General features: G+C 58.1%; 1 protein-coding gene across 1 annotated transcript in view; it reads left to right on the top strand.

Annotated features, from left to right (window-relative positions):
• The first annotated feature begins 8,997 nt into the window (after positions 1-8,997).
• The window catches only part of ECE1 (endothelin converting enzyme 1), a 116,947-nt gene continuing 111,659 nt past the window's right edge, over positions 8,998-14,285 (top strand). The window contains exon 1 of the mRNA XM_073317220.1: positions 8,998-9,416. Coding sequence (XP_073173321.1) covers positions 9,414-9,416 — 3 coding nt within the window. The 5' untranslated portion in view covers positions 8,998-9,413. The remainder of the gene's footprint in view (positions 9,417-14,285) is intronic.

The raw sequence follows: 14,285 nt of genomic DNA, 5'->3' as shown, positions 1-14,285 counted from the left end.
GACAAACCAGGGAAACAGGACAAACCAGGGAAACAGAAGCTGTCTGGGAAGGATCCTGCAGGGACTGCTCGCATGAGATGCTACAGGATGGTGGGAGAGCCCATCAGGCAGGGAGCTGCTGTGATATGCCTGTTTGCACTGTACTGCCTTGGCTCCCCAGCAGCTTGGGGAGCGGACTGTGTCCAGGAAAGCCGGAAGCATCCCCTGAGAAGGCCAGGAAAGGCAGATTTTGCCCAGCTCGTGATGAGCCTGATGCCTTGATGGCACAGACTGTGGGCCTTCAGGCAGGCTCCAGCAGAGCTAATGAGATAGGACCTGTTACTCGGCAGTCCTAAGTCTCTCTTGTACTTACTGGGAGCAGAACATGCCCATCTCTCTTTGAATACAGCTAGCATCGAGGCTGTCCCATGTGCCTTTACCCTGGCCAGAGAGGGAGGTTACACTCCCTTTCTAGGCACTGGACAGTTTTCTTCCTGTTACTCAGGGAGTCAGCTCTCACGTTCACTGTTTAGAATCAAGTTGGTTATGAGAGAGAAGCTATGGAGTAAAGAAGCATTAGCCATCAGGTGCAGGGTGTGTGAATACACTGGGAGCCTCCTGGCTGTTTCATAGAATATCAGGGTTGGAAGGGACCTCAGGAGGTCATCTAGTCCAACCCCCTGCTCAAAAGCAGGACCAATCCCCAATTAAATCATCCCAGCCAGGGCTTTGTCAAGCCTGACCTTAAAAACTTCTAAGGAAGGAGATTCTACCATCTCCCTAGGTAACGCATTCCAGTGTTTCACCACCCTCCTAGTGAAAAAGTTTTTCCTAATATCCAACCTAAACCTCCCCCACTGCAACTTGAGACCATTACTCCTTGTCCTGTCCTCTTCTACCACTGAGAATAGTCTAGAACCATCCTCTCTGGAACCACCTCTCAGGTAGTTGAAAGCAGCTATCAAATCCCCCCTCATTCTTCTCTTCTGCAGACTAAACAATCCCAGTTCCCTCAGCCTCTCCTCATAAGTCATGTGTTCCAGACCCCTAATCATTTTTGTTGCCCTTCGCTGGACTCTTTCCAATTTATCCACATCCTTCTTGTTGTGTGGGGCCCAAAACTGGACACAGTACTCCAGATGAGGCCTCACCAATGTCGAATAGAGGGGGACGATCACGTCCCTCGATCTGCTCGCTATGCCCCTACTTATACATCCCAAAATACCATTGGCCTTCTTGGCAGCAAGGGCACACTGCTGACTCATATCCAGCTTCTCGTCCACTGTCACCCCTAGGTCCTTTTCCGCAGAACTGCTGCCTAGCCATTCGGTCCCTAGTCTGTAGCTGTGCATCGGGTTCTTCTGTCCTAAGTGCAGGACCCTGCACTTATCCTTATTGAACCTCATCAGATTTCTTTTGGCCCAATCCTCCAATTTGTCTAGGTCCCTCTGTATCCTATCCCTGCCCTCCAGCGTATCTACCACTCCTCCCAGTTTAGTACCAGTTTAGTATGTTTCTGGATGACCAGAGGAGCAGGGACCAGGCTGGGCTTACGTTTCACCTGCATGTGGTGAGAAGTTCATAGCTACCTCTCTCAGATACAGGGACTTTGCTGCCAGGATCCATACAGGGCTTAATTTGTGCAGGGCTTGCCAGGGCTGCACCCCAGCACCTCTGGGCTTGCCACGTCCGTTATAAAAGTTAAAATATTGCTAGAGCTCCAGGGCCTCTTTCATTACAAATTAAGCACTGGATCCGTATCTTGATGGCAGTGCATGGCACAATGGGCTGCACCTCGGAACAGCTTGGGAGCTGCAGCGGGAAGGTGCAGGATGTGGCAGCTTGCTTGTTAAGTGAAGTCTCTTGCCTTGAACACATAATATACATGATGCAAGTTAACCTGTAGAACTCACTACCACAAGATATCACCAAGGCAAAGAACACAGACTCTGGGCTCTGCACTGGTGGCTGGAGTTCAGGGTGTTAGCAGTGGGCTACAAAAGTCATAAATTAAATGGCCCGGGAACTGCCTACCTAAAAAATGCCTCTCTCTCCACATCTTCGTGGTTCCCAGGGATTCAGTCGAAACAAGAGGGAGCTGTCGGCAGGGCATTCTCTATGAAAGGCCCATGACTTTGGAATCCACTTGCTTTCTTGGCCTTTCAGGCATGCTGCAGAGCCCATTGATCTGAGCAAGTATGAGTTTTGAGGTGTGGATCTCTATTAGGAGAGTGTCCTGGGGTGCTCTCCTCACTCTATGAGCACATCCTTGTAGCCATGGCTGGGGATAACCTGTGCCAGTCTGAGGCCTGTTCCTGCAGGTGCTCACTCTGCCTCTCTCTCTGTTTCTCTCTTTCAGGACTCGACTGCTTCCTCATCATGGTTTGGCCCTCTGCCAGGTCACTGTAGTTTTCCCCTTCTCCAGACTAAATAATCCCAGTTCCCTCAGCCTTTCCTCATAAGTCATGTGTTCCAGCCCCCTGCTCATTTTTGTTGCCCTCCGCTGGACGCTTTCCAATTTTTCCACATCCTTCTTGTAGTGTGGGGCCCAAAACTGGACGCAGTACTCCAGATGAGGCCTCACCAATGTCGAATAGAGGGGAACGATCACGTTCCTCCATCTGCTGGCAATGCCCCTACATATACATCCCAAAATGCCATTGGCCTTCTTGGCAACAAAGGCACACTGCTGACTCATATCCAGCTTCTCGTCCACTGTAACCCCTAGATCCTTTTCTGCAGAACTGCTGCTGAGCCATTCGGTCCCTAGTCTGTAGCAGTGCATGGGATTCTTCCATCTAGGGTGACCAGTCAGCAAGTGTGAAAAATCGGGAGAGAGGGTGGGGGTAATAGGCACCTATATAAGACAAAGCCCCCCAAAATCAGGACTGTCCCTATAAAATCTGGACATCTGGTTACCCTACTTCAGTCCTAAATGCAGGACTCTGCACTTGTCCTTGTTGAACCTCATCAGATTTCTTTTGGCCCAATCCTCTAATTTGTCTAGGTCCCTCTGTATCCTATCCCTACCCTCCAGCGTATCTACCACTCCTCCCAGTTTAGTGTCATCTGCACACTTGCTGAGGGTGCAATCCACGCCATCCTCCAGATCATTTCTTTTTTTTTTCTCCATGCACAGTGAGCAATCAGATACTTCCAGTCTAAACTGCTTTTATTTTAGATTAAGGGAAACCAACCAACTAAAGGACAGAGTACAATCGTCAGGAGAGAGCACAGTGTGCACATTGCCTCTGTAAACAAAATGGCAAAGGAGAAAGCACAGACAGAAGAAAATATTGGGGAGAGACATAACATAAGGAAAGTGCCCTAACAGTGGTTAGAGTACTAGCCTGGGACACAGGAGTACTGGGTTCAATTCCCTGCTCTGCCACAGACTTCTTGTGTGAGCTTGGGCAAATGACTTAGACTCCCTGTGCCTTGGTTCCCCATCAGGGGATAATAGCCCTTCCCTGTCTCATAGGGGTGTGGTCAGGGCCAGTCTGATGGTGGGTGACATGGGCAACTGCCCAGGGCGCTGTGGTTAGCGGGGTGTTGTCTAAGTGCTGCAAGCTAGCTGACCTGGGCCACCAGAGTGGCGGTGAGTGCTGGTTAGCCCAGGACTGTAGCCCCTGGCCAGGCAGGGGGCAGATGATGCCGCTCAGAGCTGCCAGCATAGTGAGGAAGGGAAGACAGTAGGGCTCGCCCCTGCAGAGCCAGCAGGCCAGCCCCAGGGTTCCCCCTTCCTGCAGGCATGGGCGGTGGCTGCACACCCGCTCTCCTTCTGCTAGGCGGTCGGGGCTGTATGGCCGGGGGAGTCAAGGCTCCCTCTGCAGCTCGGCCAGGCTCTGGGGCCAGGAGCTGGTCCCCGCCCTGGGCCGCACACTGCTGTTCGCAAACTCAAAGAAGGTGCCAAAATACGCATTTGCCCAAGGCGCCATTTCCCTAAGGCCAGCCCTGGGTGTGGTGAGGGTGAATACATTAAAAGCTGTGAGGTGCTCAGAGACACTGGAGGTAGATATAGCCCTCGTTCTGCTCTCACACCAAGGTCAACTCCTGATGCACCTCCTGTGACCAAGGAAACAATCCAGCCCCTGGCATAATGGCCACTGTATGGCACAGAGTCCAGTTTAAAAAAAGTCATCACATCCTCCTGATCAGTGAAGCTAAAACGCACTACACTGAATTGCCATAAGGTGCTGCACCCTATTACCCCAGTACAAATGGGGTGGGAAGCAGCAATGAAGCATGAGCCATCTCACAAGGGGAGACCGCTGAGTGCAGTGGAAACAGGAGGTGACTTGGCTCCCCCAGGCATAGCTGGCTATCCCAATAGAGTTTCTCAATCTTGGAAAGTCCTCTCCTTCCCTGAGCCTGAACAGTGGCCAGCCATCAGCCTGGGGTCTCAGACTGTCCCACTTAGTGGTTGTCCTGTGGAAGGATCGAGGTGTCTAGCCATTGGCTTTGCAATAACAAGCATGACACTCCCTTGGGCAGATTCCTCATTTTCAGTTGTGTTGGGATGTAGTTTGGACCAGGTGCAGGACTAGAAATCCAGGGACCTGGGTTCAATTCCTGGGTCTCTATCTGACTTGCTATATGAGCTGGGACATCTTGGGACCCAACCCCGACAAAGTCCTCACTGACCCTCACTTTCCTGATCTGAAAAATGGGAATGGTAACAATACCTATTTATATAGGGCACTGAGGTCACTGGGCTTTGAGAGGTCTCAGCTCTTTGCTGGATCAGGCGCTGAGCGATCTATGGCCAAACAGACCCACATAAGAGCTCAGCACTATAGTTGTTATTGGCACAATAAAGCATTTGAGCATCGCCATGGTCAATGTATCAAGAATCTGGGGATCGCTAGGATTTCCATTTTCTGGCATGGATTGTTTCTGATTTTCTGCCTTTGCTTTTAAGGCAAATTATGGCTAATTTTTAAGGAGTAAAAGTTACATATCAGTGTTTACAGAATTGTTTCTCTTAAATTATCCAGACAGCTGGCCCCATCCAAAGGTTGGGGATGAGCTCCTTGAAACTCTAAAGGGTTCTTGAGGGCACTTCCCTCCACCAACAATTTTCCATGCTGCAAAAATGGTAACAATTGGTCCATTTTGTTAAAAACTAGTCTCCAATCTTTGCTCTGTTAATGTTCTATCATGGAAAGGGGCTGTTTGTCAGGGGGAAAGCTTTGTTAAATTGTATGGAGCACAAAAATGTAAGAATACACCAACGAGTGCTATCAAGCTGCAACATGAAGCGAGAGTTCTTCCATGACAACATGCAGTGTCCCAGCAGAGTACAGAAAGAGGCCTGACCAGAACAGGACAGACAAGCACCTGGTGGCAAGTGAGGTGTGGGGTCCAAATACAGAGGAGCTTGTCAGGTTTGAAGACACAATGACCCAGATTCTTGGTTGCCTTGCCCTGCACCACCACTGAGATCCATGCAAAGGGCATGGGAAATGTTCTCCGAGCAGGGCTCTGCTCACACGAGTGGTGGCATTTCACCTGCTGTGTATGGGTGTAGAACAGGGTAGCCAGCCAGCCCTGGTCATGAATTCGATGTGGGTGAGGCGGAGATAGCTGTTTTCCATAAAAATCCAGGCTATGGGTAAGGAGGAGGAGCAGGGGTAAGTCTGAGTCCCCTGGGAAGGGAGGCAATCAAAATCAGCTGGAGGGAAAGTCTCAAGGCAGCAAGCCCTGGGAGCCGCTGTTCAGCGAAAAGTCTGCTTTGGGTTCAGGACAAGGAAGAACCCTGACAAAGGCCCCGAGGCAGGGGGTGCCAAGAGAGATAAAGGGGAGCCCCTGGGGGAGCTGTAGCCCAGGGGGGCTCAGGAATTGTTTTATGCCATTCTCCTGTTTGGAAAATAAAGCTATGACTGGGAAGAGACTCTGGGCCTGACTGTGCAGCCTTTGGGGACCGGGGACGAGCCAGCCCCTCCCGAGGTGTAAACAGGGACCCAAGGCACAAAGTCAAAGGGAATCAGGCCGACAGGTGAGGCCAAGCCCTAGGCACAGGCGGGGTGCTGGAACTAGGGGTGCAGGAGCACCCCATGGCTTGAAGTGGGCTCCATCACATAGAGGGGTTACAGCGTGGTTCAATGGCTCTTGGCACCCCCTCCCATGCCACTGGGTGAATTTTCCAGCAGCGCCAGCACTGTCTCCATGTGTGGCTCTGATCCAGGGTAGGGTTGCCGGCATCTGGTTTTTGACCGGAACGCCCAGTCGAAGAAGGAAGACTGGTGGCTCTGGCCAGCACTGCCGACCGGGCCGTTAAAATCCAGTCAGCAGCGCAGCAGGGGCCCATGGCTCAGGCAGGCTCCCTGCCTGCCCAGCTTCACACAGCTCCCAGAAGCAGCCACCAGGTCTGTGCAGCCCCTAGGCGCATGGGTGGCAAGGGAGGCTCCACGCGCTGCCATCGCCCTGAGCACCGGCTGCACAGCTCCCATTGGCAGGGAACCACGACCAATGGGAGCTGTGTGGGTGGCACCTGGGGGCGTGAGGGCAGGCCATCCCTGTGCCTAGGGGCTGCAAGGACCTGGTGGTCACTTCCTCGGAGTCATGGTAAGCGCCGACAGGACCCCAGACCCCAACCCCCTCCTGCACCCCAACCCCAGCCCTGAGCCTTCTCCTGCATCCAAAAACCCCTCATCCCTGGCCCCACCCCAGAACCCATACCCCCAGCCGGAGGTAGGGGTGCCAACCCTCCCAGTTTGGCCAGGAGTCTCCCAGAATTGGGCTTGATCTCCCGGAGGCTACTGAAGGCAATCCAGGAGATTGTGGCTGCTAAAAGTCCAGTGGCGCAGGAGGGCTAAGGCAGGCTCCCTACCTGCCCTGGCTCCGTGCTGCTGCCGGAAGTGGCTAGCATGCCCAACAGCGGCCCTGAGGTGCAGGGCCACCAGGGGGTCTCTACGCACTGTCCCCGCCCTGAGTGCCAACTCCACAGCTCCCATTGGCTGGGAATGGGGAATCATGGCCAATGGGAGCTGTGGGGTGGTGCCTGGAGGCAGGGGAAGTGTGCAGAGCTGCCTAGCAGCCCGTGAACCTAGGAGCTGCTGCCAGACCTTGCCTCTGCTTCTGGGAGCCACCCAAGATAAGCACTGCCCGGCCAGAGCCTGCACCCCAACCTGCTGCCACAGCCCCCTCCTGTACCCCAACTCCCAGCTGTGAGTGCTCTCCTGCACCCGAACTCCCTCCCAGAGCCTTCCCCTGCCCCCTCCCACGCCCCAACCCCCTGCCCCTGCCCCCCTCCCGCACCCAAACTCCCTCCCAGAGCCTGCCCCTGTCCCCTCCCACGCCCCAACCCCCTGCCCCTGCCCCCTCCCGCACCCAAACTCCCTCCCAGAGCCTGCCCCTGCCCCCCTCCCGCACCCCAACCCCCTGCCCCAGCCCCCTCCCGCACCCAAACTCCCTCCCAGAGCCTGCCCCTGCCCCCCTCCCGCACCCCAACCCCCTGCCCCAGCCCCCTCCCGCACCCAAACTCCCTCCCAGAGCCTGCCCCTGCCCCCCGCCCCGCCCGACAGTGAGGTGGGGCAGAGCGAGCACCGGAGGGGGGAGCGGGGCGGGGCTGCTCCCCTCGGGGCCCCCGGCCGCCCTGACCCGGGAGCAGGCGCCCACCTCCGGCCTCTGCCGGGCAGCGTCGGCAGCGAGAAGCCCGAGGCAGGAAGCCCAACCCCCCGCTGCCTGATTGGCTGCTCCGACCAGGTACCGCCCTCAGCAGCGGCCCTATTGGCCAGCGCCGCCGCCTCTCCGGCGGGCCGAGCTCCTGCGCCCGAAGGGGACCGCGCCGAGCGCTCGCCCCGCGGAGCCCGGACCCCGGCCAGCCCCAGCCCGCCCCAGCCCGAGCCCGGACCCCGGCCAGTCCCGCCCCAGCCCGAGCCCGGACCCCGGCCAGTCCCGCCCCAGCCCCGAGCCCGGACCCCGGACCCCGGCCAGTCCCGCCCCGAGCCCGCCCCGCCCCGCCCCAGCCCCAGCCCCAGCCCGAGCCCGGACCCCGGCCAGTCCCGCCCCAGCCCCGAGCCCGGACCCCGGCCAGTCCCGCCCCGAGCCCGCCCCGCCCAGCCCCAGCCCGGACCCCGGCCAGCCCCAGCCCGCCCCAGCCCGAGCCCGGACCCCGGCCAGTCCCGCCCCGAGCCCGCCCCGCCCAGCCCCAGCCCGGACCCCGGCCAGCCCCAGCCCGCCCCAGCCCGAGCCCGGACCCCGGCCAGTCCCGCCCCAGCCCCGAGCCCGGACCCCGGACCCCGGCCAGTCCCGCCCCGAGCCCGCCCCGCCCCGCCCCAGCCCCAGCCCCAGCCCGAGCCCGGACCCCGGCCAGTCCCGCCCCAGCCCCGAGCCCGGACCCCGGACCCCGGCCAGTCCCGCCCCGAGCCCGCCCCGCCCCGCCCCAGCCCCAGCCCCAGCCCGAGCCCGGACCCCGGCCAGTCCCGCCCCAGCCCCGAGCCCGGACCCCGGCCAGTCCCGCCCCGAGCCCGCCCCGCCCCAGCCCGAGCCCGGACCCCGGCCAGTCCCGCCCCAGCCCCGAGCCCGGACCCCGGCCAGTCCCGCCCCGAGCCCGCCCCAGCCCCAGCCCGGACCCCGGCCAGTCCCGCCCCGTCCCAGCCCCGAGCCCGGACCCCGGCCAGCCCCGCCCCGAGCCGGCCCCGAGCCCGGCCAGTGCGAAGCCCGGACCCCGGCCAGCCCCGCCCCGAGCCCGGACCCCGGCCAGTGCGGACCCCGGCCAGTCCCGCCCCGAGCCCGGCCAGTGCGAAGCCCGGACCCCGGCCAGTCCCGCCCCAGCCCCGAGCCCGGCCAGTCCCGCCCAGCCCCGAACCCGGACCCCGGCCAGTGCGGAGCCCGGACCCCGGCCAGTCCCGCCCAGCCCCGAACCCGGACCCCGGCCAGTCCCGCCCCGAGCCCGGCCAGTCCCGCCCCAGCCCCGAGCCCGGCCAGTCCCGCCCAGCCCCGAACCCGGACCCCGGCCAGTGCGGAGCCCGGACCCCGGCCGGTCCCGCCCCAGCCCCGAGCCCGGCCAGTCCCGCCCAGCCCCGAACCCGGACCCCGGCCAGTGCGGAGCCCGGACCCCGGCCAGTCCCGCCCCAGCCCAGAGCCCGCCCCGCCCCCGAGCCCGGACCCCGGCCAGTCCCGCCCAGAGCCCGCCCCGAGCCCGGCCAGTGCGGAGCCCGGACCCCGGCCAGTCCCGCCCCGCCCCAGCCCCGAGCCAGGCCAGCCCAGCCCGAGCCCAGAGCCCCGCGCCCGGACCCCGGCCAGCCTGAGCCCAGAGCCCAGCCCCGAGCCCGGACCCCGGCCAGCCCGAGCCCAGAGCCCGCAGCCCGGCCCGAGCCCGGACTCGCCCCCGCCCCGGAGCCCGACCGGCCCCGGCCCCGTCCAGCGCGGCGCCGAGCCCAGCCCAGCCCACCCCCCGCTGCCGGGAAGAGAGCGGCTGCAGGCTCGACATGGTGAGTGGCGGCTCGCGGGCGGTTGCGGGCATTGACCCCGGGCTCGGCCCGCGGGGGCCGCTGGGCTGCGGACGCTCGCAGCGCCATGTGACAGGCCGGAGGGGGCGCCGGGGTGCGGGGGTAGATGGGCCGGAGGGGGCGCCGGGGTGCGGGGGTAGATGGGCCGGAGGGGGCGCCGGGGTGCGGGGGTAGATGGGCCGGAGGGGGCGCCGGGGTGCGGGGGTTGATGGGCCGTGTGGGGGCGCCGGGGTTGATGGGCCGTGTGGGGGCGCCGGGGTTGATGGGCCGTGTGGGGGCGCCGGGGTTGATGGGCCGTGTGGGGGCGCCGGGGTGCGGGGGTAGATGGGCCGGAGGGGGCGCCGGGGTAGATGGGCCGGAGGGGGCGCCGGGGTAGATGGGCCGTGTGGGGGCGCCGGGGTAGATGGGCCGTGTGGGGGCGCCGGGGTAGATGGGCCGTGTGGGGGCGCCGGGGTTGATGGGCCGTGTGGGGGCGCCGGGGTTGATGGGCCGTGTGGGGGCGCCGGGGTTGATGGGCCGTGTGGGGGCGCCGGGGTTGATGGGCCGTGTGGGGGCGCCGGGGTTGATGGGCCGTGTGGGGGCGCCGGGGTTGATGGGCCGTGTGGGGGCGCCGGGGTTGATGGGCCGTGTGGGGGCGCCGGGGTTGATGGGCCGTGTGGGGGCGCCGGGGTTGATGGGCCGTGTGGGGGCGCCGGGGTGCGGGGGTAGATGGGCCGTGTGGGGGCGCCGGGGTGCGGGGGTAGATGGGCCGTGTGGGGGCGCCGGGGTGCGGGGGTAGATGGGCCGTGTGGGAGGCCGGAGGGGGCGCCGGGGTGCGGGGGTTGATGGGCCGGAGGGGGCGCCGGGGTGCCGGGGTTGATGGGCCGTGTGGGAGGCCGGAGGGGAGGAGGACGAGGGCTCCGGGAACAGGCACGACAGGGCTGAGGTAATTCTGTGCTTCTGCGCTACGCAGGAGCGGCGTGGGTCTGTCGGGGGGAGTGTGCAGGGGTGGCTGGGAGCAGGTGACAGCATGGACAAGCATCAGGGTGTAGCCGTGTTTATCTGTAGCCACAAAAACAACAAGGAGTCCCGTGGCACCTTAAAGGCTAACCGAGCACGGGCAGATTCCCATGTGGTAAGAACATCTAGAGGCCAAGAAACTTCAGGCAGTGGCGGGTCCAAAGTAGCAAGTGGGATCTGGGGCGAGGTGACATCTAGCAGTGGCCCCTTTTGGGAACAGGAGGGAATGAAGAGAAAGTGACTGCTAGGGCAACCTGATGGGGTGTCCAGATAGCATGGTGAGGGGTGCATTAGGAATATCTTAAGAGACGTCATCTGGCCAATATCTGTGCCACTTGGGAGCCTGAACAGCCCATGTTTTGCACGGAGGTGCTCTCCATCATCTAGGACCTTCCCATGTATCCCACCATAAACTCCACTCTCCATGTTATAGCCACTTGTAATGTCTTGGCTGGACTTCTCTGTTCCAGATTCCTGAGCAGGACTTTGGAATAAACACTGAGGATTCTGCCCTTCAAGGAATCTGTCTCAGGTTTTACACTGAGCCCAGAGCAGGCTGAATCAGAGCCCTGAGAGTAAAGTCAGTGCTGTGAGGCTGCCTGTGAGCACAGAGATGATAGGAAAATGCAAAATCTTAGTGCCTTGGATTAAGGAGAGGGACACACACAAAGCCATCAACCTTCCAAAACAGGGGCTGGATGGCTGCCTCATCTCACCCAGACCTGAACTCAGTGCAGCCCACCCAGAAGCTCTCAGCTAGGGAGCGCATGTTCAGCAGCAGCATTTGGCAACCATGCTGACCTTAAAACTGGAAAGAGGTCAGCAGGGGACTAAGCTGAGGAGCCACAGTCTGCGTGGAAGGAGGCTGAGGCCATGAATCAGAGAAGAGCGGGAAATACCTAGACATGTAACTAGTTACAGCATTATGGTATATTGAGGTCTGTGTTGGCATAGAAAGCTATCGCTTTAAGAATGCGGGGAGGCGGGATGGGGGTGAGGTTCTGGTCCTGTTTGTAGGCTAGGTGACTCTGTGGAGAAGTGTCTGGGAGCACTGCAACAGTCAGTCTGAAAAAAGCCTGAAAAGTGGGATGAGTTGTGCTGTGGTCCCTTAGGGAGCAGTCTGTTTTTTCTCTCCCTGTGTTTTGGGTTCTTGGTGGTGGTTCTTCTGAATTGTAAGAAATACAGTAGTGTTATGTTACAACCTTCTAGTAAGAGTATTCTATGTTTTATCTAACTTCTCCATGTGTGTGTGCGCCATGGAACAGAACAAGAATCACTAAAGGGATAGGACCTAACTAATAGGACATTGGGGAGGAATTAACAAGAGGCAGTGAACATAAGTTGAAACAGCACATACTACATTAGCGTACCCAATAGAGGGGTCTGTGGTATACTGAAGGCTTCTGAGAGCAAAGGTATTCCTACCCCTCCCCCCCCCCCCGGGAACAATTTTCTTGTAAGTGTGAATTTCACTCCAAGCATGAGGCTTGCAGTGTGTAGCCTAAACTGCACTGAAACTTTCCTTCGCTGTCAAGTGGTGGCTGGGTCCCATGGAGAGGTTGATAAGTCTGCTGCAGCGGTAGTTAGCAGAGGCTCATGCTTTTAGATTCCGAGGTCCCCAGGTTCAGTCTGTGTTACAGGTGCGATGTTGTTTACTCAAGCACAGCTCTATCTGATGTTGATAGGAGTCTGGCCTAGTCAGGAACTGTGTCAGGATCTCAGGTTTTAGCTCTTTAAAGCAGGTTTTGAGTGTAGGTTTTCATAGCCCTCATCACTGAAACATCTGAGTGCCTCTGTAATATGCAAGCAGAGAAGCTCCTTATCCAAATTATCCGGCTGGGACAGAGGAGATGTGTAAAGTGAAAACAGCAGAGACTGATGGGAGGCGCTCAGCAGTGAGCCCCAAAGGAATAAACAGGCTGTTGGTGATGCAGTTTGTTGACACACCCCTTGATAGCCCTTCTAAGCTACAAACATTTAACATTAAGCAATGGGGATTTTGATAGCCAAGACTGTGAATCTGTCAGCAGCTGTTTGATCTGAACAAATAACCCATCCTGGTTGTGGTGGGGGATGATCTGCACCCTGCAGAAGGGCTACGTTAACTGAGGGCAACTGGAAGTCACTACATTGTTCTGAATCCCGTTAGCTAAATGGTTGACAGTGCTTGTGTTGATGGAAAGGTTCAGCAGATGGCAACTCAAATGGGGCAGGGACTAGAGGGTGAGTTGTAGCTCACTAAAGAGTCACACCACTCTGGGTCCTTTGGGAGAGAAGATTTGGGAGGTTCATGAGATAGGAAGAAGAGATGATTAAGCCAAGGCTACCAGAGCCTAGATCAAACAGAAGACTAAACGCCGAATTCTATAAACCAAGAATAGTTTGGGGCACTAAAGAAATCAAGGTGGTATTTGCTTTACCCTGTTATTACAGTACAATAATAGTCCCCTATTTATTGATCTTTCATCAGTGGCTCTCAAAGTGCTCTTCTAACATTTCGTAATTTAAGCCTCACAACACACTTCCCTCCCCCCCTCAACTCGTACAGATGAGTAAACTGAGGCACTGAGCAGTTAAGTGACTTGCCAAAGTTCACGCAGCGACTCGGTGACAGTGCCAAGAATGGAACCCAGGAGTCCTGACTCACCCATTGCCCATTCTAACCACTGGACCACACTCCCTCTTCCACTATGTTGGGGAGATGACGATCTTTTAAGATCCAAGCTTCTGCTGGTAGCTCAGCAGGAATGTAGTGGGTACAAGAGAAAGCAATATTTGTCCCCCGTCTCTAAGGAAGCTGAAGCATTTAAGTGGCTTAGTTGGAATAAGCTTCCCAATGCAACAATCCAGGCTGATTGAACAAGCATTGGGAGGATGAGAAAGCCAGGGCCCTAATGGCTCATTTGGAAGATGGGGGTGGAGTCGGCTGGGCTTCCTGGCTTCCTCAGGCCCATGTTTCCAGTTGATAATTAAATTGCTCATGTTTCCCAGCAGAACCAGGGCGGAACAGGCTGTTCCAACATCAGCAAACTCCCAATAAATGACATTTGCACATTGTTTCATAAGCTGGGCTGACGTGTGGCAGGGCCCCCACAAATGGGGAGCCATGGAGATTATCAGACTTTTTAGGACTCTGTGTTTGGCAAAACAGCCAGGGCTGTAGGACTTTAAAAAGCTAACTGGAACTATGTTTTAATTGCCTGCAGCCTCCCACCCCAGTTCTAAGTAGAGAAAGAAACTTGGATGCTCGGGGCCTGAGTTTGCTTTCACTTCCCTGGTGCAAGTGCAGAGCGGCTCCTCTGAAATCAATGGACTAACTCTGACGCGGGGTGAGAAGCAGGCCCGCTGGTCCTGTGACATTGGTTACTCTCTCATGGGATGGGGACTGAGCTTTCTCTGCTCACATAGACCCTCCCATGGAATGTTGTCCAGCACAAATGTTTGTTCTTGGCCTTTGATCTTCTAGTTCAGGGATCTCGAACTCAAATCACCATGAGGGCCACATGAGGACTAGTACGTTGGCCCGAGGGCTGCATCACTGACACCTTTTCATACAACGATATAAAAGTATAGTTAAAAAATGAAGAGTAATATAGTATCCTGGGAACTACAGGCCAGTCAGCCTCACCTCAGTCCCTGGAAAAATCATGGAGCAGGTCCTCAAAGAATCAATCCTGAAGCACTTGCATGAGAGGAAAGTGATCAGGAACAGCCAGCATGGATTCACCAAGGGAAGGTCATGCCTGACTAATCTAATTACCTTTTATGATGAGATTACTGGTTCTGTGGATGAAGGGAAAGCAGTGGATGTATTGTTTCTTGACTTTAGCAAAGCTTTTGACACGGTCTCCC

The sequence above is a fragment of the Lepidochelys kempii genome, chromosome 18, assembly GCF_965140265.1.
Source record: "Lepidochelys kempii isolate rLepKem1 chromosome 18, rLepKem1.hap2, whole genome shotgun sequence".
Taxonomy (NCBI): domain Eukaryota; kingdom Metazoa; phylum Chordata; order Testudines; family Cheloniidae; genus Lepidochelys; species Lepidochelys kempii.
The sequence above is the reverse complement of the archived record's forward strand: the minus strand, read 5'-3'. Positions and strand labels throughout refer to the sequence as shown.